At 43.2% G+C, this 24,095-nt stretch overlaps 1 protein-coding gene across 2 annotated transcripts in view; it reads left to right on the top strand.

The window, feature by feature from the left end:
- PSTPIP2 (proline-serine-threonine phosphatase interacting protein 2) overlaps positions 1–24,095 on the top strand; it is an 80,151-nt gene that overhangs the window by 34,354 nt on the left and 21,702 nt on the right. For both annotated transcript variants that reach the window (XM_086682882.1, XM_025931361.2), the window contains exons 2-5: positions 9,669–9,769; positions 13,398–13,475; positions 18,717–18,751; positions 22,313–22,419. In XM_086682882.1, coding sequence (XP_086539008.1) covers positions 9,669–9,769; positions 13,398–13,475; positions 18,717–18,751; positions 22,313–22,419 — 321 coding nt within the window. The remainder of the gene's footprint in view (positions 1–9,668; positions 9,770–13,397; positions 13,476–18,716; positions 18,752–22,312; positions 22,420–24,095) is intronic.

Genomic DNA, 24,095 nt, shown 5'->3' with positions numbered 1-24,095 from the left:
GGGTTTCTAGGGCTTTGCCCAGAAAGTCTGTGGAATTTCTTGTTTGGCGTGGGCTAGAATACTGGCTTCTGTCCTCTGTGCATCTAGCCCCATTGACTTTTTGTATAACGGAAATTCCTACAAATCTCCAGCTTCCTCCTTGGGCCCTTCCTTATTTTCTATTATTGTTATGGATCATTTGGTATTTTAGTGGGGCCCGGGAACACAGGAGAGAGAACAAAAGACCTCAATTTGGCATCTTTAAAGGATGGAGGTGGGGAGGAAGACTTCAGATTATAAAAGCAGTATAAATATTTTATAGTAAATTTAGAAAATACAGATGTGTGGTAAGAAGAGAATTGCTTTCAGCGTTTTGGTGCACATCCTTCCAACCATGGTTTTGTTTTGTTTTGTTTTGTTTTGTTTTGTTTTGTTTTGTTTTCCTGATGCAGGGGTTTGGTGTCACACAGTTACTTCCAAGTGTATTTTCAGCTGAGTGGAGTTGCCTTTTTAACTCACCTGCTGACTTGACAGGAGGGACATTTAGACATGTGAAAATGTCAAGTGTGGATCCAGCCCAGGCAGAGCTGGGGATGTCTGATTGAAGGCTGGAGGAGGTGAGGGAGGCACCCGGTGGGCTTGCAGAGCACAGCTGGAGTCGGAACTGGGGTGCGTTTCATTCTTGCTTTCACAGTCCCCTGCTATGGCTTACGAGAAGGCTTAAGGACAAAACCACGATATGGTTTTGACTTTATTTTTTTTTAATGTTTATTATTTTGAGAGAGACAGAGAGAGAGAGAGAGAGAGAGAGAGTGAGAGAGCAGGGGAGGTGCTGAAAGAAGGAGAAAGAGAGAATCCCAAGCAGGCTCTACGCTTTCAGCCCAGAGGCTCAAACTCATGAACCATGAGATCATGACCTGAGCCCAAACCAAGAGTCAGACGTTCAACCGACTGAGCCACCCAGGTGCCCCAATTTTGACTGTTGATTTAGGAACACATGGCCGAAACAGCAGTTTCCATATCCCTTTCTGAGGTCTCTCTGACACCTTTCCGGCTGCTTCCTGTGATGATGACATATTTAAAAAAATTTTTTTTAATGTTTTATTTATTTTTGAGATAGCACAAGAGGGAGAGGGTCAGAGACAGAAGGACAGAGGATCCAAAGCGGGCTCTGTGCTGATAGCAGCGAGCCCGATGTGGGACTTGAGCTCACAAACGTGAGATCATGACCTGACCTGAAGTCAGATGCTCAACTGAGCCACTCAGGTGTCCCGACATACTTACTTATTTTTGAATAGCTAACAGGCTACATTTCTTTCACTGTTGTCTGTTTTTAGTAAAAAAGTTCACACGGTCCAAATACATTTGATTTTTTGCTTATGTGGCCTGGTCTTGAGAAATTTGAATGTGTCTCTCATAATTCCTTTAGTTTATGAAGCACTTGACAAACTCAAAGCACAATATCTCATTTTATCCTTACAAGAATCCCTGTTTGATAGTCTGGTAAGTTAACATGAAGAGAGTCTGAGCTCTTAGCCCAAGGTCACATAGCTGGCGCGGGGTAGAATTTGGACTCAAATTCATGTACAGTGTTAAAGCCTGGGCGTGTCCCTTGTAGAATTGCTGGGGTTAGGGGGGCGCCTGGCTGGCTCAGCAGGTGGAGCATGCCAATCTCAGTCTCGGGGTTGTGAGTTCGAGCCCCACACTGGATGTAGAGATTACTTTAAAATCTTTAGGGGCATCTGGATGGCTCATTCAGTTAAATGTCCAACTTCAGTTCGGGTCATGACCACGCATTTTTTTTTTTTTTAATGTTTATTTTTGAGAGAGAGAGAAAGACTGCAAGCAGGAGAAAGGGAGACACAGTAGGAGCCTAAAGTAGGCTCCAGGCTTTGAGCTTTCAGCACAGAGCCAGACAGGGGGCTAGAACCCATGAACCATGAGATCATGATCTGAGCCAAAGTTGGAGGCTTAATTGACTGAGCCACCCAGGTGCCCCATGATCTCATGGTTTTTGAGTTCTAGCCCCTGCTTTAGATCCTCTGCCTCCCTCTCTCTCTCTGCCCCTCCCCAGCTCATGTGGGCATTCTCTCTCTCTCTCTCTCTCTCAAAAATAAATAAACATTGAAAAAAAAGTCTTTAGAATTGCTGGAAGCAGACCGACAGAAAGTCAGCTATGGTCCTTGTCCTCCAGGAAGAGAAGCTGTGTGGTTGAGTGGTTTATGAATACAGACTTTGTTCCTCAGTTGCTTGTCCTATGAATGAAGATAATAATGATCCCTGTGTTGCAGGATTGTTATAAGAGTTAAACAGGATATTCCACTCACAATAGTTGGTATGCTATTTGGAATACAGTGAGCATTCAATGGATGTTAGACCTAATTATTAATATTAATTAACAATAACTAATCCATATTTGCTGATAAGGTGAGTTTGAACCATTTGGTTTTACCTGTCTGGGTAAAAGAGGTAGGAAAGCAAGCAGGAAAGAAAGGTCCGGGTGGAGACCATTGGGAGGTAAAAGGAATGCCTTGGTCTTTACTCCCAGTCTACTGTTGCTGTATAACTTTTCATGAATAACAGAGATTTGAATAATATTGTTGGTTGAAGGTTAAGATCTTTCACTGTGGTTAGAGGTAGTGATAAGGAGACCCTCACTTCCTATTTTCTCCAGCTGTAAAACATGGAAATAGCTCCCATCTTGCTGTGTTTGTGGAAAACGCTGTGGACCTGTAATGCAGAGTGTGGCACAGCATATCCTCAGGCAGCGAACAAATGCAGCCTTTGTATGTAACACCAAGTCAGCAGACCCCAGCCCCGGGTCCCCAGAGGGCATCAATGTTAATTTGCATTTTTTACTCAAAATCAGAGTTGTGGGTTTTTTTTTAAAGTTTATTTATTGATTTTGAGAGAGAGAGAGAGAGAGAGAGAGAAAGAATGGGAAAGCAGGGGACGGGCAGAGAGAGAGGGAGAGAGAGAGAATTCCAAGCAGGTTCCGTACTGTCCATGTAGAGCCTGATGCGGGGCTCAAACCCACGAACCATGAGATCATGACCTGAGCCAAAACCAAGAGTTGGATGCTTAACTGACTGAGCCACTCAGGTGCCCCCCAAATCCGAGGTTTCAAAATGAAGTGCAAACCATGGAGTCTTTCTCTGCCCTCTTCTCCATGCCCCTTCTTACAGTCACTCTCCTGCCACCCCCATCTCTCACGTTCTCTAGTTTTGCCTGCATGCATCCTGCTTTCCTCTGTGCTCAGCTCCTCTGCGTGGGAATCTTGATTGTTCTTTTGTCTTTTGTCATTTCTGGGGCAGCAGCAGTTCTCAAACGGCATTAAGTCACTTGGAAGGAGCGTAAAAAGTGGAGATTCCCCTGCTCCAAGCTCAGAACCCAGCAGGTCTGGGTGGAACCTGGGAGTCTGCGAGGGTGATTCTGGCACAGGTGGTCCTTGGAGCCCACAGCTAGGGAAACCGTGTAGCAGACACCATGATAGGGTGGGCGTGAGATGTAGCACAGACCCAGATGTGGGGACACTCTGGTGGCAGCGCCTGTAACTGCAATGGCAGCTTTGGAAGCTGCAGGATGCTTTGCTTCCCCTCTGCCCTTATACCTTCTGCCCAGAGGCCATGTGGCGGACAAGGATCATGGAAGCAAGTTCTGAGAGGCTCCTGCAGCATGGGGCTCAGCGCTGGGCAGGAAGGAGAGTGTATATGCCTGGACTGAGTGACTGAAATCAGACCTGAGTGTTAGATCTGGGGTGGGGAGCTGGCGGGCAGTGGAGTTACCCTCTACCAGGCAGTGCACAGAGACTTCCTCCTTCTCTGAACCCACACCCTGACCTGGTCTGGACTGCCAGCCTGTGTGCTCACAAGACTTTTACTACTATTCTTTGGTTCACATGTCTGCTGATGTGGCACACATGTTGCTTACTGCTGGATCTGGCAAATTTTTTGTCTTAAAAAAATTGAAGTTTCTTTGTGGTCAAAGAACTAACACATTGACTGAAACTTGAATGCTTTTTTTTTTTTTTTTTTAATTTATTTATTTTTGAGACAGAGAGAGAGCATGAACGGGGGAGGGTCAGAGAGAGAGGGAGACACAGAATCTGAAACAGGCTCCAGGCTCTGAGCAGTCAGCACAGAGCCCAACGTGGGGCTCAAACTCACATACCACGAGATTGTGACCTGAGCCGAAGTCGGACGTTTAACCGACCGAGCCACCCAGGCGCCCCAACTTGAATGCTTTTTAACTCTTTATAATTCGAGCATTATGAAACCTTACGTTCTGGGTCCTTGGGTGGTTTGCTGGGTGCTTAGATCTGTTCTCCCTTTGTTGTCATCTCCCTGCCTCACACAGGACTCCAAGGCCAGATCCACTTCCAAGGCTTAGTTAGCTTCCTCTGTTCCTCCTACTGTGTTTCCTGCCTGTTCTCCCTCTGAATTCTGTTCCTTTTTTTTTTGCCTTTTAATTTTATTGAAGTGTAATTTATGTAAGTTAAATGTGCAGATCAAGGAGTTTCAAAAACTACACACACCTGTACAACCCACACCTCTATAGAAAGATCTTGATAAGAATGTGGGTCACATGGGTGTATGCATTTCCATCATTCCAGGAAGTTCCCCAAGGGGCCCTTCCCACTCCACCCTCAGTTTCTCCCCTGGCCCAGGTAATCACTGTTATTTCTTTTCCTGTAGAGGTAAGTCCTTAAAACTGCCTGGCTGCCCTAGAATGTCATGTAAATGAGATCACACATTAAATGCTTTTTTTGTGTCTGGCATCTTTCACTTGCATGAGGTTTTGTTGTTGTTGTTGTTGTTTTTTTTTTTTTTTTTTGAATGTTTATTGAGAGAGAGAGAGAGAGAGAGAAAGAGAGAGAGAGAGAGACAATCCCAAGCAGGCCTGACTCAGGGTGTGATCTCACAAACTGTGAGACCATAACCTGAGCCGAAACCAAGAGTCAGACGCTTAACTGATTGGGCCGCTCAGGTGCCCCTCACTGGCATAATGTTTTTGAGATTCATCCATGTGGTTTCCTGTGTCAGTAGTTCTGTCATTTTATTGCTGAGTAGTATCCCACTGTATGAATATATCACAAATTGTTTGCCATTCATCAGTTGTTAGGCATTTGGGTTGTTTCCAGTTTGGGGCTATTATGAACAACACTCCTATGAACATTCTTGTGCAAGTCTTTTTGTGGACAGATGTTTTCATTTCACTTGGGCAAATGTTTAGGGTGCAGCTCTGGGCCATAGAGTATGTGTATATTTTTCTTTTTGAGAAATTGCCATTTTTCAAAATGTACCATTTTTACACTCCCATCAGAATGCATGAGAGTTCTGGTGGTTCAACATTCCTGCCTACATTCAATGCTGACTTTTTAATTTTAGCTTTTCTAGTGAGTATGAAGTAGATATGACTGTGACTTTAACTTGAATTTTTCTGTGATGGTAAGCAACTTTACATAAACTTTTTGGCCAAATGGAATATCTTTTATGAAATGTCTTTTTATGAAGTATTTATGAAGTTTAAGTATTATGCCTGGTTTTTAATGGGTTGCTTATGTTTTTATTATGAATTTGTTGGAGTTGTTTATATATTCTGGACATAGTCCTGTGACAGACATATATGTTCAAATACTCTACCCCTGACTATGACAGACATATGTAAGGTGAATAGTTTCTCCCAGACTGTGGCCTGCCATTTAATTTTCTTCATAATATCTTTTTTTAAAATATTTATTTATTTTTGAGAGACAGAGTGAGAGCAGGGGAGGGACAGAGGGAGAGGGAGACACAGAATCTGAAGCAGCTTACAGGCTCTGAGCTGTCAGCATAGAGCCAGATGCGGGACTCAAACCCACGAACTGTGAGATCATGACCTGAGCTGAAGTCGGACACTCAACCGACTGAGCCACTCAGGTGCCCTGTTTGTCCATTTCTATTCGATTTTATTCCACTATTTTTCTTTCTTTCTACTTACTACAGATTTAATTTGTTCTTTTTTCCTAGCTCCATTAAGTAAAGGCTTAGATTGTTAATTTTAAAACATTTTTTCCCTCATGTAAGCATTTAGAGCTGTAAGTTTCCCTATAAGCACTATCCTGCTGTATCCCATAGATGTTGTTTCCTTCACCATCACTTGGTTTGAAGAATCTTCTGCTTTCTTGTGTGAATCCCAGTCATTTTAAAAGACTCAACTTAAATCTTACTTCTTCTCTTTTCTTTCATTAAAATTTTTTAATGTTTATTTTTGAGAGAGAGAGCGCGTGTGTGCACGTGCGCATGAGTGGGGGAGGGGCAGAGAGAGAGGGAGACACAGAATCTAAAGCAGGCTCCAGGCTCGGCGTGGGGCTTGCACTCACAAACTGTGAGATCGTGACTTGAGCCGAAGTCAGACCCTTAACTAACTGAGCCACCCAGGCTCCTCTCTTCTCTTTTCTGATGACTCAAGCCTATTCTTTCTTATGTACCTCTTTCATTATATATTTTCTCTTTATAGTCTTGTGTATCGTCTTAGTTTCTAATTTTCCTTGTGCATACACATTTGTTTTATGTATTTGTCTTTTATTGACTCTCTAAATGAACAATAGGCCCCTTGACTGCAAGAACTGCAGCTAACGAGGACTTGGTAACCTTGTTAGTATCTTGTCCGTGGTTGGCATATAATTAACAGATATTTCTCAAGCTCCACTAACATGGAAGCTACTGTGGGTGATAAAAGTTGGGTGTAATCCAGATACTCTTTAAGAAGTTAACTAATTTTTAAAAATATGTTAACTAATGATATAAAATAATGTATAATAAGAGCCAAATAGAGGAATGGGCATTAAACACTGCAGGCGTTTAGAAGAGGAAGTGAAGTCGTTAGAGGGAATTATTTGAGGAAGACTCCAGAGAGGAAATGGGATTTGAACTGGCCCCAAACCAGAGGAGAAGATGCCATTCCCGCTGTGGGAAAAGCATGTACAAAGGTCCTGAGGTATAAATGTAAACTGTCCATGTAGAAGACAGGGAAGAGACCAGTGTGGGGAAAGCTGAGGAAGGGAAGTCAGGGATATTGTGTAGAGAACTCCAATTAACAAGCTGAGGATATTGAGGTTATGGGGTTATCACTTCTGATGGCAGATCTGAGATGCCATCTTGGTACTCATGCAGTCTTCTATCCTACTTGACCCTCCTATTCTTACTTATGCTAGTCAGAGCTTACCAGCCATGCTTTCCGAGCAGCATATGAAGAGTTCCCAGGCCAAATCTTCCACTACTTTGAACTTGGTCATGGGCACTGTTTGTTTTCTCTTGGGGATTTCATTTCTTGGTTGCCTCTGTAGCCCAGTCACTGCTCTGAAGCAGGAATTCTGGTTTCTTAAGCTGACAACCATGAGGCCTAGTGATTTGGTTTGTTTCCATGAGGCCTAGTGATTTGGTTTGTTTCCATGAAACACTGGTCTAGCTCCACCCTTCTTGCTCAGCTCAAAGAGTATGTATCTGCACCCTTCATTAAGAAAAAAGAAACCACTTTTTTCAAAAGAATAGCATAAAACAGAGAACCCAAGTGTTTTTCTCTGAGAAGGGCAAAGCACTTCTGTCTACAAGCCAGCATTGGTTGTGGTCCTTTGTGCCCATTCACTCATTCACTCAGGAGTCTGCCTTCATCACTTCCTTCTGATGCGTCTGGCTGGAACACAAGAGGCGTTTTCATCCTCCAGAATTTTACTGTAGATCTTTGGTGTGCATAACCCGAAGCTAGATTTTTTGGTGTGTGTGTGTGTGTGTGTCTGTGTGTGTGCAGGAGCGCCCCAAGACTTGGAAGAAGCTGCAGGAACTTGCTGTAGAGTTGGGACAGCAAGATTCCTCACGTGGTGGATACCAAGCAGCAAATTCAGAAGCTGGGCGCTCTGAAAGCCCAGAGGAGGGGGCCTTGGGGTCCCTCAGAGAAGGCTTCCAGAAAACCTGGCAGTTGCGGGACTGGATCTAGATTTATCTAGGAGGGGATAATGTAAACATTGTGTTAGAGTTGCCGCTGAGTGCTGCATTGCTGGTGACAGGAAGAAGCCTCCCTGGCTGAGACAGAAGAGTGTATATGGAGGGGGTGGGTAGAGGAACGAAGCTTTGGTGGAGGCTGTTTCTTTAGGCTTCCCAGGGCCTAAATTTATGCTGAAACAACAGCCAGAACTCCTAGAACTAAATGCATTTCTAACTTAGATTTATTTATATGCCCACATGTAAAATTGACTCTGCTCATTAAAAATGCAGTGTGAGTTATGGCCGGTTAGGTTTCTGAAGGCCATGTTGAAATCAGCCTCAAGCCTTGTCCTGCTAGAACTCCCTGGGACCCTGTCTGCTAGTCCAGGCCATGCCAGTGGCAGCAAATGGAAGAGGGAGATTCTGCTTCTCCAGTGCTCAGAGCTGGGTAGAGAGGTATCTTCAGGGGTCCCCCACTCACCACTAATGGTAGAATAGTACCTCCCTCAGCCCACTGGGGGCTGGGAAGGGGTGGTCTGCCTGGCTGGGCTGGGGGTGGGTGAGTTTATAGCTCCCCAGGGCACACTTGGGACAGCCTAACCAATCTCCCTAAGGGACTAGAGTCTGAATCAGGCAACCTAATGTATGCCTTTGGAGGTAGAAGCCAGGGAACCAGCCAGATTAGGGGACCTCATAGGGGGTATTCTTTAGCCCCTGACTTGTTGGTTTGAGGCGTTGTGGGACTTTGATTTTAAAGGTTTTTTTTAAAAATCTTTATGTATTTTTGAAAATGACAGGGAGGGGGAGGGACAGAGAGAGAGGGGGACAGAGGATCCAAAGCTGACCCCATGCTGACAGCAGACAGCCTGACTAGGGGCTCGAACTCACAAACCGTGAGATCACGACCTAAGCCGAAGTTAGATGCTTAACCGACTGAGCCACCCAGGTGCCCCATGGGGGACTTTGATTTTAAAAATGTACTGCCTCTGGGGCTACTCCTTTGGGGACTTAAGTAGCTTCCTCCAACCTCAGAACACATAATAAAATAAAATGGGCATAAATTGCTAATTTAAAATGAGAAAACATCCCTCCTCCCCACCACCCCTCCCCGATTGGGGCCAGCCAGTGACCATGTGATGGATCATGCTGACTCCCCTTCATGTTTCCCAGTGGGAAGCCAGGTCCCCCTCTCTACTCCAGGGACCTGGCTCCTGGCTCAGAGCTGCTTGCCCTTTGCAGGGATACCCTTGACCCTTGACCCTCGACCCTCAGACCAGGCTTATTGGCTGTGGGAAGACGTGTCAGTGTCAAGCTCTGTGACAAGTTTGAGAACGAAGGGAAAATTGTGTAGCCCTGGTTAAAGCAGCCCTGCGGTTGCAGTGGGTTTCCACCCCACAGGAGCTCTTGCCCTGTCCTGATGTGACTTGGCCTTGGGGGTTGGTGCAGAGAGGGACAGAGCCCAGCCAGCTCCCTCATCCATGTGCTCTCCATTTCCTGTCATGTCCTTCCTGTTTTGTGGCCCTTCAGTTTCATAACTTTGAAAATTCTCCCACAGCCACATACACTCTTACTTCTTCTATTTTGTTTGCTTTGGTCATATATGTCTTGGAGGTGAAGTTCTTCAGAAACTTCCCACTGCCGGCTTCCCCTGTGCTCTGCCCTGTCTACTTGCCAGGCTCGGGGCTGCTATCACCACTCCCTGCCCTGACAAATGTCCTGTCTCATCAGAGCTCAGACATCCTCAGCACTGCCGGCTACGACAGCATCATCCAGCACCTGAACAACGGCCGCAAGAACTGCAAAGAATTTGAAGACTTTTTAAAAGAAAGGTACATGCTGTTCTTCCTTGAAGATGGAGGGGAAGACAAAACACCCCCACACAAAGGAACAATTTCCTACTTTCTGTGTGTTTCTAAGCGTTCCCAAGACCTCTGCTGTAGGCTATGGAATGATACCCAGGAAGTAAATGATATCTCTGTCCCAAAGCTCTTAGAAACCAGCTTTGACAGATGACATTCATGAATGAAACAGCAAACAAAATGTAATAAAATGCTAAGTGAGGTGATAAGCACAGCACACGGGAGAGGGAGATTGTGAAAGACTAGTAAATAAAGAGGGGCAGCTTCATAGCCGATGGGACCAGTGAGCGGCCCTGGGGGGGAGGGGCGGGGTGGATTTGATAGGCAGAGGTGTCTGTGGAAGAGCAGCAAGCTTGCAGGTGGAGGAGAGGAGCACGACTTAAGGAGCCTGATTCAGAGACCATGGGTGGGGAGAGGCAGAGCAGTGAGAAAGATGGGGGCGGACGGGTCCCAGCACTCCAGAGGGCAGGGAGCTTGGCGGGGAAGGAGGGGACTGGCATGGTGTAGAGGATTTTTCCTTTCCTTTCCTTTTTACATTTTATTTTATTTTATTTTATTTTATTTATTTATTTTTTTCAACATTTATTTATTTTTTGGGACAGAGAGAGACAGAGCATGAACGGGGGAGGGGCAGAGAGAGAGGGAGACACAGAATCAGAAACAGGCTCCAGGCTCTGAGCCATCAGCCCAGAGCCTGACGCGGGGCTCGAACTCCCGGACCGCGAGATCGTGACCTGGCTGAAGTCGGACGCTTAACCGACTGCGCCACCCAGGCGTCCCCATTTTATTTTATTTTTAAAGTTTATTTATTTATTTTGAGAGGTTGGGGTAAGGCCAGAGAGATTGGGAGAGAGAGTATCCCAAGCAGGCTCCCTACTGTCAGCACAGAACCCAATGCCGGGGGTCAAACTCACAAACCATGAGACTGTGACCTGAGCTGAAACCAAGAACCAGACGCTTAACCGAGCCACCAGGCGCCCCTCCTTTTCTTTTTGTAATGGCTAAGGTTTTATTATTATTATTTTTTTAATTCCGTACTTAATGGGGTAAGTTAGTTTTGTGGAAAATCGTAGTCCTCCAGAACACTCAATTGCCCAGTGATTCTGGATGAAGGAGTACTCTAGGGGGATTTTTGGCCAAAGAGCTGGGTCATTACCAGGACCCAAACTAATGAACAGATTCTCTTTGTAACACAGTGAGAGGTTTATAGCTTGGAGATACAGACATTAAAGTCTTTTTCCATCAAGTCTTTGTATTTTCTTCTCAAGAGAACATTGGGTAACATCACACCTACATGGTCGTGCGCCCTGATGAGGAGGCCTCTGTCCCTGAACTGTCTGAAAGGCCCCCGGGAACCGGAGAACTGCCACACTGTGGTTCTCAGGAGCCGTAGGCGAAGTGAGGTCGGTCCATTGTCAGCCTCCAGGGAGCTAGCTGGTCATGCACCTCTTCCTTCCAGACACCAGCCTCCCTCCTCTACCCAAGCTGGTTGACAGAGGTGACACCAGGTTACCACTTTTCTTTCTCTTGATGGATACTGGAGGTGGGCTTCCTCTGTTCTTCACCAGAGCTCTGGAGGGAGCACGCAAACAGGAATTTCATGACTGCAGGGTGTGCACATTGTAGAGCCTCCCTTGCTTATTGTGCCCCTCTTCCAGTTAGTGCTTTTATCGATTTTCTCCTGGGAGTGAACTAGCCTTGCCCTGCATCCATGAGAAGGCATTGCCAAACATCCATGACCGAAGCTTCCGCTGCCGAGGCGGGACCATCCAAGAGTCCCCTGACATGATGTGGATGGTGTTGTAGCTCAGCGGTCCCCACATTTTCTTTTAAATGTGACCCTCAGCAAGAAATACATTTTACACTGCCGTCCGGTACACACATGCATAAAACAAGAGTTTAACAAACGTCACTACCCTGTTATTTTACTCAATTCTATGTATTTAAACACGGCTGGTCATGACCCATTGAATGGATTTATTGTGCACAAGTGAGTTATGACCCACAGTTTGAAAAACACAAGTCCAAACAGATCCCAGAAACTAAGTTCTCACTTTTTAAATGTCTCATAAAAATATATGGAAAAGAGGAGGAAATATATGGAAATTAAAAATTAATAAATATTTTTATTGTATTTTTTAAAAAGTTTCTTATTTATTTATTTATAGACAGAGACAGCACGAGTGGGAGAGGGGCAGAGAGAGGAAGAGAGAGTGGGTAAGGGGCAGGGAGGGAGAGAATCCCAAGCAGGCTCTGCACTGTCAGCACAGAGTCTGACCCGGGGATTGAACTCAAAAACCGTGAGATCATGACCTGAGCCGAAACCGAGAGTCAGACGTTTAACCGACTAAGCCACCCAGGCGCCCCTGTGCTGTATTTCTAGTATATGGTCATTTTTCTGCAGGAGTTTCAGAGCAAAAGAAACCAGTCCCATGCTCTCTGGTTTTGGGAAAGAATCGGCATCAGGTCAGAGTGTCAGATATGTATGCCCTGGGTACGGGGGTTTGAGGCTCTTGGTCATGTGGCCTGCCTGGGCCCTGGGCTTCTTTTTTGGTGGTGTGCTTGCCAGGAGGAGGCTGCTGTCAGTGAGGGGGAGTGTGCGTTCCTTCCCTGTGTCCTGTTCAGAAATAATTCATGTGAAGAAGTGCAACCCTCTTCAGGGTTTAGTTGCCTGGCCTTTCCTCTTGCTCTGGTAGGTGTGGGGTGCCTGTGGTTCAGAGAGGTTATGTAACTTGCCTAAGGTCACACAGCCAATAAAGGATAGATCTGCATTCAAACCTAGGAAAATCGGGCCCTGGAACTCTCTTCATCATACCTGGTACAGTGCCTGGGACATCTTAAGTGGTGGGGAAAGGGGATATTCGGCATTTTAGATCATGCTACACCAAGTAACAATCAGTTGTTTTTGTGAGACCTGCCGACTGCAGAGTTTATATTCTGAAATTCCCCTCTCTTTGCTACAGTTTAGCTGTGTATTTGAATTGGCTCAGTCGATTAAACGTCCAACTTCCGCTCAGGTCATGATCTCATGGTTTGTGAGTTCGAGACCTGCATCGGGCTCACTGCTGTCAGCGTGGAGCCTGCTTCAGATCCTCTGTCCCCCCTTCGATCCTCCCTCAAAAAACCCAAAGAACAAAAAACATAAAACACTGAATTGACTATGAATGAGGAACTCTTTAGGATGGTAAAAGGATACTCTTTGAGAACATGGGAAGAGGGGTGGGCCTCAGGAGTGCAGCATTTAGTGGAATTATCTCTTACTCCACTTAAAACATATATATGAATAAAAATAAATTTTTGGTAAATAAATCCTTGGGTCACAGTTTTGAATAGTCTGTAACGCGCTGGCCTGTGCCAGTCAGGGGGCCATGTTTGGTTTTGCCAAGATGTGATGTCCACCTGGCAACTGAGACATGAAGGCCACCAATCTTCTCACAATTCCCCCTGTCCTGTAGGAGAGTTTTGCATTTTAGAGAATGGTGTTATATCTGAGCTTCTCCCTTCAGAAGTGCAGTTTTGCCCTCAAGGGGGGTGCCATGTGTTTTAACTGAGAGTCAGCCTGAGAAAGACTCAGAGCTCTCTCTTCTGTTCCCTTTAGGGCATCAATTGAAGAGAAATATGGCAAAGACCTGCTAAACCTCTCTAGGAAGAAGCCGTGTGGACAGTTGGAGATCAAGTAGGTACCATGCTTCTTTCCTGTTTCCAGGTTGACTAACACTGCCAGGAGCCCCATCACTTCAGCAGACAGAGCTGGCCAGTGCGGTGAAGTGTGTCGGGGGAAAACAGTTTTTAGGTTTTTTTTTTTCTTATTTTGAGTCGTGAAAAATCTAAAAAAATAGAAAGGAGGCTAAAATGAACTGCAAAGCCACAATCCATTAGTAAAATGTTCTAGATTTTCTTTGAAGTCTTTTTCTATGTATACTTTTTCATAGGTAGGATTATACTATATATGATTTTGTACTAGACGTTTAATAGAGGGGCTTCCACGCACGCACACACACACACACCTCACAGTTTGTGATAACTCTGAGAGACTGTCTGCATGATTTTATAGTTCTCACGACTGATGTGAGGTTTCTATACGTATTCTTCTGTTACTCACTGATTACAGGAATGGCCAGGACATGGTGCCTGCTTTAGGAACACGCTCCCTCTCATCTACAGGGCTGGCTTCATGGGCCGTCATACAGGAGCCTACGCTTTGAAGGGCTTCATAACGGGTTTGATGCTCTTTGCTGTCCCCATTTTGAAATTCTTAATAATTTTTATTTATTTATTTATTTATTTATTTATTTATTTATTTATTAATGTTTGTTTATTTTTGAGAGAAAGAGAGCATGAGCAGGGGAGGGGCAGAGAGAGAAGGAGACGCAGAATCTGAAGCATGTTCCAGGCTCTGAGCTGTCGGCACAAAGCCCAATGCAGGGCTTGAACTCATGGACGGTGAGATCATGACCTGAGCCAAAGTCAGTTGCTTAACCAACTGAGCCACCCAGGTGCCCCATAAATTCTTAATAATTTATAAACAACGGGTCCCACATTTTCATTTTGCAGTGGACCTCACAAATTCTATAGCCCCTCCTACTCATATGGAAATTTCTACATTCCTTCTTCAAAATAGGCATGTTGAGGGAGGCTTGGGAGAAATAGTTTCAAGTAGACTTTGCAGGCCTCTGCAGACCTAATCACATCACATACTGTGCTATAGAGAGCCGCATAGATGCCCTGAGGTCTGTGTCCTATCAGAGACCCTAATGGGGGAAGATAAGACATAGACCTTCCTCTTCTCTTCTCTTGCTTCTAACACACACACACACACACCCCACCCCACCCCACCCCAGAAATGTGCTGGATTATAGAAAAGACACATTGAAAACTACTTAAAATATTAATAGTTATATAAGCCTAAAAAATTTGTTACCCCCTGATATCAGGCATCGGTATAAGGAGAATTCGTTGATTAGACTATATTTTACTTTTGATGTTTTAAATTAAAAATTAAAAAATACACTAAAAGATAAAAAGACAAACATAAAGACTGGCTGTATACCCAAATCACCTAGATTTAATAATTATTCATGTTTGCCATACTTTCTTAATATAGGTTTTTTTTGTGTGAAAATGTTTAAATTGGAACATTTTAAATTTAAACCTAGAATTAGATATTTCTCCACATGTACTTGGTTCCTTTTAGTGATTTAATGTATTTAGAGATGAAACCCTGATTTCTAGCATTGGTCATTGTCACAGAGATGTCACCATTTCTAGGCACTTTCCCAGGACAGATATTATATGTTATGTTATGTTATGTTATGTTATGTTATGTTATGTTATGTTATGTTATGTTATTTATATTTTATTATTTTTAAGTTGTTTTTAATAATTTTTTTACATTTTATTTTATTTTTGAGAGACAGAGAGAGACAGAGCACAAGCAGGGGAGGGGCAGAGAGAGACAAAGACAAAATTTGAAGCAGGCTCCAGGCTCTGAGCTGTCAGCACAGAGCCTGATGCGGGGCTCGAACCCACAAACCATGAGATCATGATCTGAGCTGAAGTTGGAGGCTTAACTGACTGAGCCACTCAGGCATCCTATTTATTTATTTTTAAATGTTTATTTTTGAGAAAGAGAGAAAGCAGGCACGTGCGTGCGTGAGTGGGGGAGGGGCAGAGAGACAGTGGGACAGAGGATCCCAAGCAGGCTCTGTGCTGAGAGCAGAGAGCCAAATGCAGAGCTCGAACTCATGAACTGTGAAATCATGAACTGAGCCCAAGTCGGACGCTTAACCCACTCAGCCACCCAGGTACCCCTCAGGGGACAGATTTTAAAAGCATGAGTAGTTCATATTGATATTTCCAATTCTAAAATAACTTTACAGGGTTTTACTTAATTTCCTTAATTTTATATTCATTTCACCTTGCACTGAAAATCTTGATTCCTGACAATATTAGCACAATTACTTGCTTTAGATGACCACTTATATTAAAATGTTTCAAAATAATATCAATGTTACTACTCATAATAATACTTCTGAATGAAGTTTAACATTTCCTTGAAGTTCCTTTTGATCTTAGAATGTATTTCACTGAGAATACTGTGTTCTGGGGTGCCTGGGTGGCTCAGTTGGTTAAGCATCTGACTCCTGATATCGGCTCAGGTCATGGTCTCATGTGTGAAATGTAACCAATTTTGTTTCAATTTTTTAAATTGAAATTTAAATTTCTTTTCCCTATTTGGTTTAGTTTTATTTTTTGAACATGTAAAACATTTACGTGTTGACAGATCAAAACTGCATAGATTTAGGTATGTTTCTTTGTCATTCAAGCAGGGTTTAGATAATTTCAAGGAAGATTAGTGGGTCACTTGACCAAAAACCTTGTTTATTTGCAGAGAAAGCGTAAGCTGTTTGGGAAGATACCCAAAAACTTGAGGTGATGTCATGAGAAAGAGCCATATTCTCTGACATTAACACTTCTTAGAAAAGGTATTTAGCAGAATGAGTCTGATCCAAAATGGTATTTATTATATTCTTACACATTTGACTTATAACTTAGTAAATTCATAGAGAACACTATTCTCTCTGTTCTGTGATAAAGGCCAGTCAGTGTTCCTTCTAAGAGTATACCTCAGACAGGAAGATGCAACAAAAAATGAGGCCTGGGGACAGAGTGTCCAAAGTTGAAGGCCATTTAGGTGACTTCTGTTTCTGTCACCTCCAGAATGATCTTTAGGAAGGGGCCCTCGATAAGAGTGCAAGACTCTGCTTCTCTGTGGACTAGTTAGGATTTTTTGTCTTGTGGACCACATTGAGAGACTCAGGCGCCTAATGGGCTTGCTAGGATTTAAGGCCAAAGTGTTTATCGAAAGGGTGGTAGAGGGGCACCTGGGTGGCTCAGTTGGTTCAGCGTCTGACTTCGGCTCAGGTCATAATCTCATGGTTTGTGGGTTCAAGCCCCACATCGGGCTCTGCGCTGACAGCTCAGAGCCTGGAGCCTGCTTCTGATTCTGTGTCTCCCTCTCTCTCTGCCCCTCCCCTGCTAACGCTCTGTCTCTCTCAAAAATAAATAATAAACATTAAAAAGAATCTTAAAGGGTGGTAGAATATTTTCTTTTCCCACAGTGAAGGGGAACACTAGGGAGAAGAGGAGTCGGATATTGCTAGGCCACCACCCCCAAGGTTCAGATTCTCTCCGGTTGTCATGTCTTGAACAAGGGAAACAGCAATTAAGTGATGATGTGAGACAACAAAGCTAATGACAAACTAAAGAGAGATTGAGGCTGCCCTTCTTGTGGCCCTGCAGCCAGTTGCTTAGGGTGGGGGAAAAACTTTAGACACTGAACAGATTATTTATGTGTAAGGCTGGGTTTCAGCTCCACGACTCCCAATTGAGAAAGCCTTCTGGTGGTGTCTGATGCCATATCTCTGCATTTCCCAGTAATTCCAGTAGTGTGCCTGCACTTCAGTGATGTTCATTTGTCCTTCTGGACCACTGGCACATTTGTTAGACATGGACACTTTCTAGTTCTATCCACACCATATCACGATAATTGTATCATAAGATGGGTAAAGAGAATGGAGAATGTGCAGTTATGTTTTCCTGCTTGATGTCTTTGTAATAATTGGAAGTGTTTGTGTGAGAAAAGGCATGCAGAAATAAGGATTCTTTCTTTGCAATGAACAGAGCAGGGGAAAGGAAATAGCTGAAAGAAACGGCCAGCTGGAAAAGACAAGGGGTTTTTCTTTGCAAAGTAGCAAAGCTTGCCACCTACATGTATACATATAAGAAGTGATGCATGATGTTATGCTGTTGTGGTTTGGGGACCATGAATTCACAAAGTTCTATTCCTACTTGAAAGGCTGGAGTGAGTGCAGTGAGATCTGCTTCCAGTGAAGGCAGCATGAGCAAGAACATCCCCAGGGCCATGTCACCTCACAAGGATGTTTCCTTTAGGAAGTGTAGGATGACAGACAACTAAAACCATGGGCCAGGGTGTCTCCAAGGGAGGAGGAGCCATGGGCTGTAAGAGGATGGGGGAGATGAGAGAAGGTATGAAAAATGAGTCATGGGCTTTCCCCACTGAAACTGTGAGGTAGTAAATGTGTGTTGTTTTAAACTGCTAAATTTGGGGTAGTTTGTTTTTTAGCAGTAGAACATTGAAACGATGTGTTTCATGTCTGTCCCTTCCTTTAGAGTCCAAGGTCTGGGACCAGTCTGTCTCGTACCATGGAACCATTAACATCTGACACAACACCTGGCTCATGGTTATGTTCAATGAACACATGATTGACAAATGAGTGAAAAAGAGGGAGATCAGGAGCCAGAGTTTGAACCCTTCCTTGTATCCTTACTTCTAATTATCACACTTTAAAGAAGTGGACTGGTATTCTTATGAGAAAGGGATCATAATTCCTATATAATCATTGGGAGAAATGAAACATAAGGAATTTGGGCATCTTGCTCTACCCAGGTGGACAGTGAAGAATTTATAATGCTTTGCCTGGGACTGAGAGAGCAAGAAAGAGGAAAACTGAACTGAAGAAATCTTGATCCTTCGCTGTCTTCCCAAGCTTACATGCAAAGATGAGTCTGCAGGCCATGACACGTGGGCGGAGAGAAGCATGCAGTGGTTTTATAATAAGATTGTACAGGGGCACGTGAGTGGCTCAGTTGGTCAAGTGTCTGACTCTTGTTTTCAGCTCAGGTCATGATCCCACAGTTTTGTGGGTTCGAGCCCCGCATTGGGCTCCTTGCTGGCAGCATGGAGCCTGTTTGGGATTCTCTGTCTCCCTCTCTCTCTGCACCTCCCCACTCACACTGTCTCTGTCTCTCTCAAAATAAATAAATAAACTTAAAAGAAAAAAAAGATTGTACAACAATTTCCAGAACTGAAGTTATATATGTGCTTGTTTTTCAGCACCCTGAAGCAGGCCCTTGAAGTCTTCAAGAAGCGTAAGTGATTCTTTAAACTATATTTGCTGCCCTTGGACGGTTCTGGGGGTTTTACTTTGAACAGCCATCTCGTATTGGGTAAAAAAAAAAAAGTTAGAGCAGCTCCCAAGGTGAGAAGTAGCTCTGCAGAGCTGAAATGAGCTGGAGAGCCCACCTTCCATGTGGAAGTCATGACGTGCATTTGACTTACTTTGAGCAGGGGTTCTCACACTTGAAATCCAGGGCAAGGCCCTCGCAATTTGGTCTTCAAGGGGTCCTGTTTGGGTCTTTTTGAAAAAAAATTTTTTATTAAAAGTTTTTTTTATTAGTTTATTTTATTTTTTGACACAGAGAGAGAGACAGAGAGAAGGAAAGAGAGAGAGAGAGAGAGAGAGAGAGAGAGAGAGAGAGAGAGAGAGAAGGGAAGGGGCAGAGAGAGAGAGGGAGAGAGAAGGGAAGGGGCAGAGAGAGAGAGGGAGAGAGAGAATCCCAAGCAGGCTCCACGCTGTCAGTGCAGAGCCCAGTGCGGGGCTTGAACTCATGAACTGTGAGGTCATGACCTGAGCCGAAATCAAGAATTGGACACTTAACTGATTGAGCCACCCAGGCTCCCCTTTTTAAAGTAATTCGTACACCCACCATGGAGTTCAGACTCACGGCTCTGAGATCAAGGGTTGTAGGCTCTACCGACTGAGCCAGCTAGGCGCCCTCCTGTTCAGTTCTAAGAGTCCCCAGTCCTGTTACTCAGAAACTGCCTTTAAGGCTTTCTGTTCTTCACAATACTTGCTGCTTTCGAGCTAAGGATTTTAACATGGCGTTGTATGTATGTGCTTAAGTGTTTCTGTAGCTAGTTGACTGGTTCTAGAAGTTTGTAAATGTTAGCTAAACAGATATTCATCTTAACTTTTCCATGGAAGGTGTTCTCTTCCCTCTTTAACTCACCAATGAATACATTTCTCAAGGTAGAAATGTTTATGTTTCATGTTTTTTATATGCCCTGCAAGGCTAACCATGGGGCCCAAGGGAGCTTCAGTCTAGGCTGGGTCTCCTAAGCCTATGTACTTGCTGTTACTTGACTTACTTTCTACCCTCCCCGAATAGTTTTATTTCCTTCTTATTAAAAAACATATTTATCTGGGGCGCCTGGGTGGCGCAGTCGGTTAAGCGTCCGACTTCAACCAGGTTACGATCTCGTGGTCCGTGAGTTCGAGCCCCGCGTCAGGCTCTGGGCTGATGGCTCAGAGCCTGGAGCCTGTTTCCGATTCTGTGTCTCCCTCTCTCTCTGCCCCTCCCCCGTTCATGCTCTGTCTCTCTCTATCCCAAAAATAAATAAACGTTGAAAAAAAAAATTAAAAAAAAAACATATTTATCTTAAACATTCAAATGAGACAACTATCAAGAAGATAGTAAGTACCTAGGCTTTCAGTTCCTAGTGATAAGCAGTTATTGGTGAATGTGACTCCAGATATTTTTATGCAATTAAACACATGTAAATGTATCAATTCATATAAAAAATAGGATGATACCATGGCAGTGGTTCAGAATCTGTGGGGTGAGTGAGAGCAGATCATTTGTTTTTAAGTCATTTTTAAAATGAAAATATCAATGGTTTCATCATGCTAACAGTTTGGGATATATCTCTCCAGACCTTTTCCTACACATTTACAATTCTCTTTCTCTCTCTTAAATTGCACACAGACACACACACGTGAGTTTTTGTATAAATGAGATCATACTATACCTATACCCTACAATTTGTTTTTCCCAACAATATTATCTAAGCATCTTTCTATTTCTTTTTTTTAACTTGTTTTATTTTTTATTTTTTTTAATTTACATCCAAATTAGTTAGCATATAGTGCACCAATGATTTCAGGTGCCCCTGAAAGAGGCCTTAGTGCCTCTTACCCATTTAGCCCATCCCCTCTCCCGCCACCCCTCCAGTAACCCTGAGTTTGTTCTCCATATTTATGAGTCTCTTCTGTTTTGTCCTCCTCCCTGTTTTTGTATTATTTCTGTTTCCTTTCCCTTATGTTCATCTGTTTTGTCTCTTAAAGTCCTCATATGAGTGAAGTCCTATGATTTTTGTCTTTCTCTGACTAATTTCACTTAGCATAATACCCTCCAGTTCTATCCACGTAGTTGCAAATGGCAAGATTTCCTTCTTTTTGATTGCCAAGGAGTACTCCATTATACACACACACACACACACACACACACACATACATACATACCACATTTTCTTTATCCATTAATCCACCGATGGACATTTGGGCTCTTTCCATACTTTGGCTATTGTTGATAGTGCTGCTATAAACATGGGGTGCATGTGTCCCTTTGAAACAGCACACCTGTATCCCATGTATAAATGCCTGGTGGTGCAATTGCTGGGTCGTAGGGTAGTTCTATTTTTGTTTTTTTGAGGAACCTCCATACTGTTTTCCAGAGTGACTGCACCAGCTTGCATTCCCAAGCATCTTTCCATTTCAGTTCATATAGATCTGCCTCATTCTTTCACATTTGAAAGTTTTGGTCTTATAAAATGCCAGACCTCCTCCAGAAAGGTTGTACTGACTTCTCCCCCACCAAAAGTGCTATTTTTTACCCATGCTTGCCAATATGAAGAATTTTCACATTTAAAAATTTTTCCCTAACTGAAAAGTAAAAAATTATACATCTCTGGGGGTTGAGGTTTTGCATTTTTTCCAATAGCTTTACGGTTGAATACATTTTCAAATGTTTATTAGCCATTTAGCCAATCTTTTAAAAAATGCCATGTTCTTTAACTAATTTTTTTATACTGGAATGTATATATTTTTCTTTTGGCTTGTGAAAACTCTTTTAATATAGCGGTTTATTCTGTTACATAAATTGCTAATATTTTTCTAATTTGTCATGTCTCTTGGAACCTTTCAAAGTTATTTTGACACACACAAGTTTAAATTTTTTTCTTAGGTCAGATCTGTCCGTCTTTCTAGCCTTAAAGTCATGCTTCAGTTTGTTTTCTTAGAACAAGTAAAGTAAGAATTTTTTTTTTTTTTTTTTTTGCTGCTACAAAGGTAAACCGTACTCAATGCAAAGATCTTAGAAAATAAGAAGAAAAAATCACCAATAACCTTTCTGTCTAGAAATAATTATTGATAGCCATAATTTTTGTGTGTGACCTTTCTTATAGATGCTCAGGTTCAGAAAATGTTAGAGATGGAAAGACTGTTAGAGTCATCTAATGAGAAATAAATACCGAATTTGAAATTGTAGTGGGTTCAGTGACATCTTTCAGCATGTAAGCTCCATGAGCTGGGGCCTCGGCTGTTCTTCTCCCCAGTTCTGGGGACACACTAGGTTAGTAACAGTTAGTGGTTGGAGGTTAAGCTAAAGATTTGCTAGCCTTGGTCTTGGTGGTCAGGGCAAGGCAGGGCACATGGAGGGGGTTGATAAATGTTGGTGACCAAGTGAGGTAGGTTAATTTTACCACTTGTTCCAGTATTTTATTTTGTAGATAAGTTTTGTGTGGTTTTGTATATTTCAATTCAGACATATGTAGATCTTGTTTATTATGTTTTTTTAAAATTTTTTTTGCAGAGGTAGACAGTGTGGCACAATGTCACATTCAGCTTGCCCAGACTCTAAGAGAAGAGGCCAGGAAGATGGAAGAATTCAGGGAAAAGCAAAAGCTACAACGGAAAAAGGTTGAATTTGCGTATATGTTAAGACGTTGCTTTTCCCGTGGCAGAAAACTCCAGGCTTGTTTTTCATCAAACTCCTTGGCTCACACCCGCCTTCATGCAGCCATGCTCCTCTTTTAACCTATGAGATTATTTATTGGGAAACCATGTGGAGACCCAACTAGATGGTTCTGTCTCTGTACCCATTTGCACCCAGGCCAGTTCTCTTTGAATTCTCCCAGGATTTATGGGTCTGGCCTGTCTTCTTCTTTTCATATCTGCTGCCACTATTCAGACTATGACTGGCAAGAGGAAACCCTGTCTTTGGTAGAGTCTAGGGCATTTAACCTGGCGAACTCCCAGACCACACTCCTCCTCCTTGAGAAGGCAGTAAGGGAAGGGTAAGATGTAGAGAAGACTCACATTCTCCCAGACACCATGTAGTCTAACCACCCTATTTTACAAATTGGGAAACTGAGGCCCTGGGAAATCCAAGTCCTTTTTGTCTTCAAAGCAGATGTGCATAGGCTGTTTTTCATTGATGGAATTTACTCTGTCCAATTACATGGAAGGAGATGGGCGTAACAAGAGTTAATAAAACTGGCGAATGTTTGAAAAGTTACAAGGATCAAGAAAAGAAGTTCAGATATACAGTAGTAAAGTGTTCCTTAGAAGAGACCAGTGACTATTCTGACTCCCTTCTATCTTGTTCCTAAATGACTTATACATTCAGGTTGGCCTGACAGCCAACTAGAGCTCTTCTAGAATTTCTTTTTTTTACATCTGGTCTATAAGGTTGGAACGTCAGCTGCACATGGGGGACCAGCTCTTCTTTATTTGGCACCCAAAGATTTCCACCCAGGTCTCCCCAGACATCTTTGCATGAGCTTTTTGGAAATCCGTTCTCATCCTGGTCCTTGACTATCTGAAGGTCATTGTCTATAGTGTGTGTATCCAAAAAAGGTCCAGCTGTTAAGGCTGATTCTACCCATATGCCATTTTCAGAAACTTTGCCTATGGTTCTAAGCCAGAGTCTAATTCCAGCCTTTGGTGACCAGCTGGCATTTGGAGTGGATGGCGGACTTAAGAGCCCGACTGCCTTACATCTATGGTCATCTCATGAGCTGCTCTTAAAGCTATGCCTCTTCTTAGGAATAAAAGGTGGAAACTAACATTTAAGGAATACCAGATCAGTGGTTTCACACACATTCACACTTCGTATATCAGGTTTGAGAGGTGCATCTGGCCTCAAATATTTTTCAGAGCAGAAATAATATGTACATATACCCACCCATTAGACAATCAAATTGTTTTGACCTGACATTGCCAGCCTTGCCCACCTACCTAGAGAAATAACAATTTTTCAGGGGCAAAATTAACAGAGTCTATATGCATATGTTTTCCAGTAAGAGGAGCAGAAAGTCATTTCCTCATGTTTCCAAGTGCCTTTGGTAGCCTTAGTCATTTCAGGGAGAGTTTTGTTAATTTTGCAAGGCTTCTGAAACTTCCCCTCCTAACAAGTTACAAAGATCAAATTCTCATAACTGGAAGAATGTGTTCTGAATTCTGTTAAGTAATAAAGGAGCCTGTGCTCAGCTCATTGCTGTCATCCAAGTTCTCTATATTCTGTGTGCTCTCTACAGGAAGAAAATGCCTTCTGAGCTTTCTTGAAGAAGTCTGAAATTTACTAATAAATTTCT

This window comes from Puma concolor, chromosome D3 (genome assembly GCF_028749965.1).
Source record: "Puma concolor isolate L17-30 chromosome D3, mPumCon1.1.hap2, whole genome shotgun sequence".
NCBI classification, from domain to species: domain Eukaryota; kingdom Metazoa; phylum Chordata; class Mammalia; order Carnivora; family Felidae; genus Puma; species Puma concolor.
The sequence above is the reverse complement of the archived record's forward strand: the minus strand, read 5'-3'. Positions and strand labels throughout refer to the sequence as shown.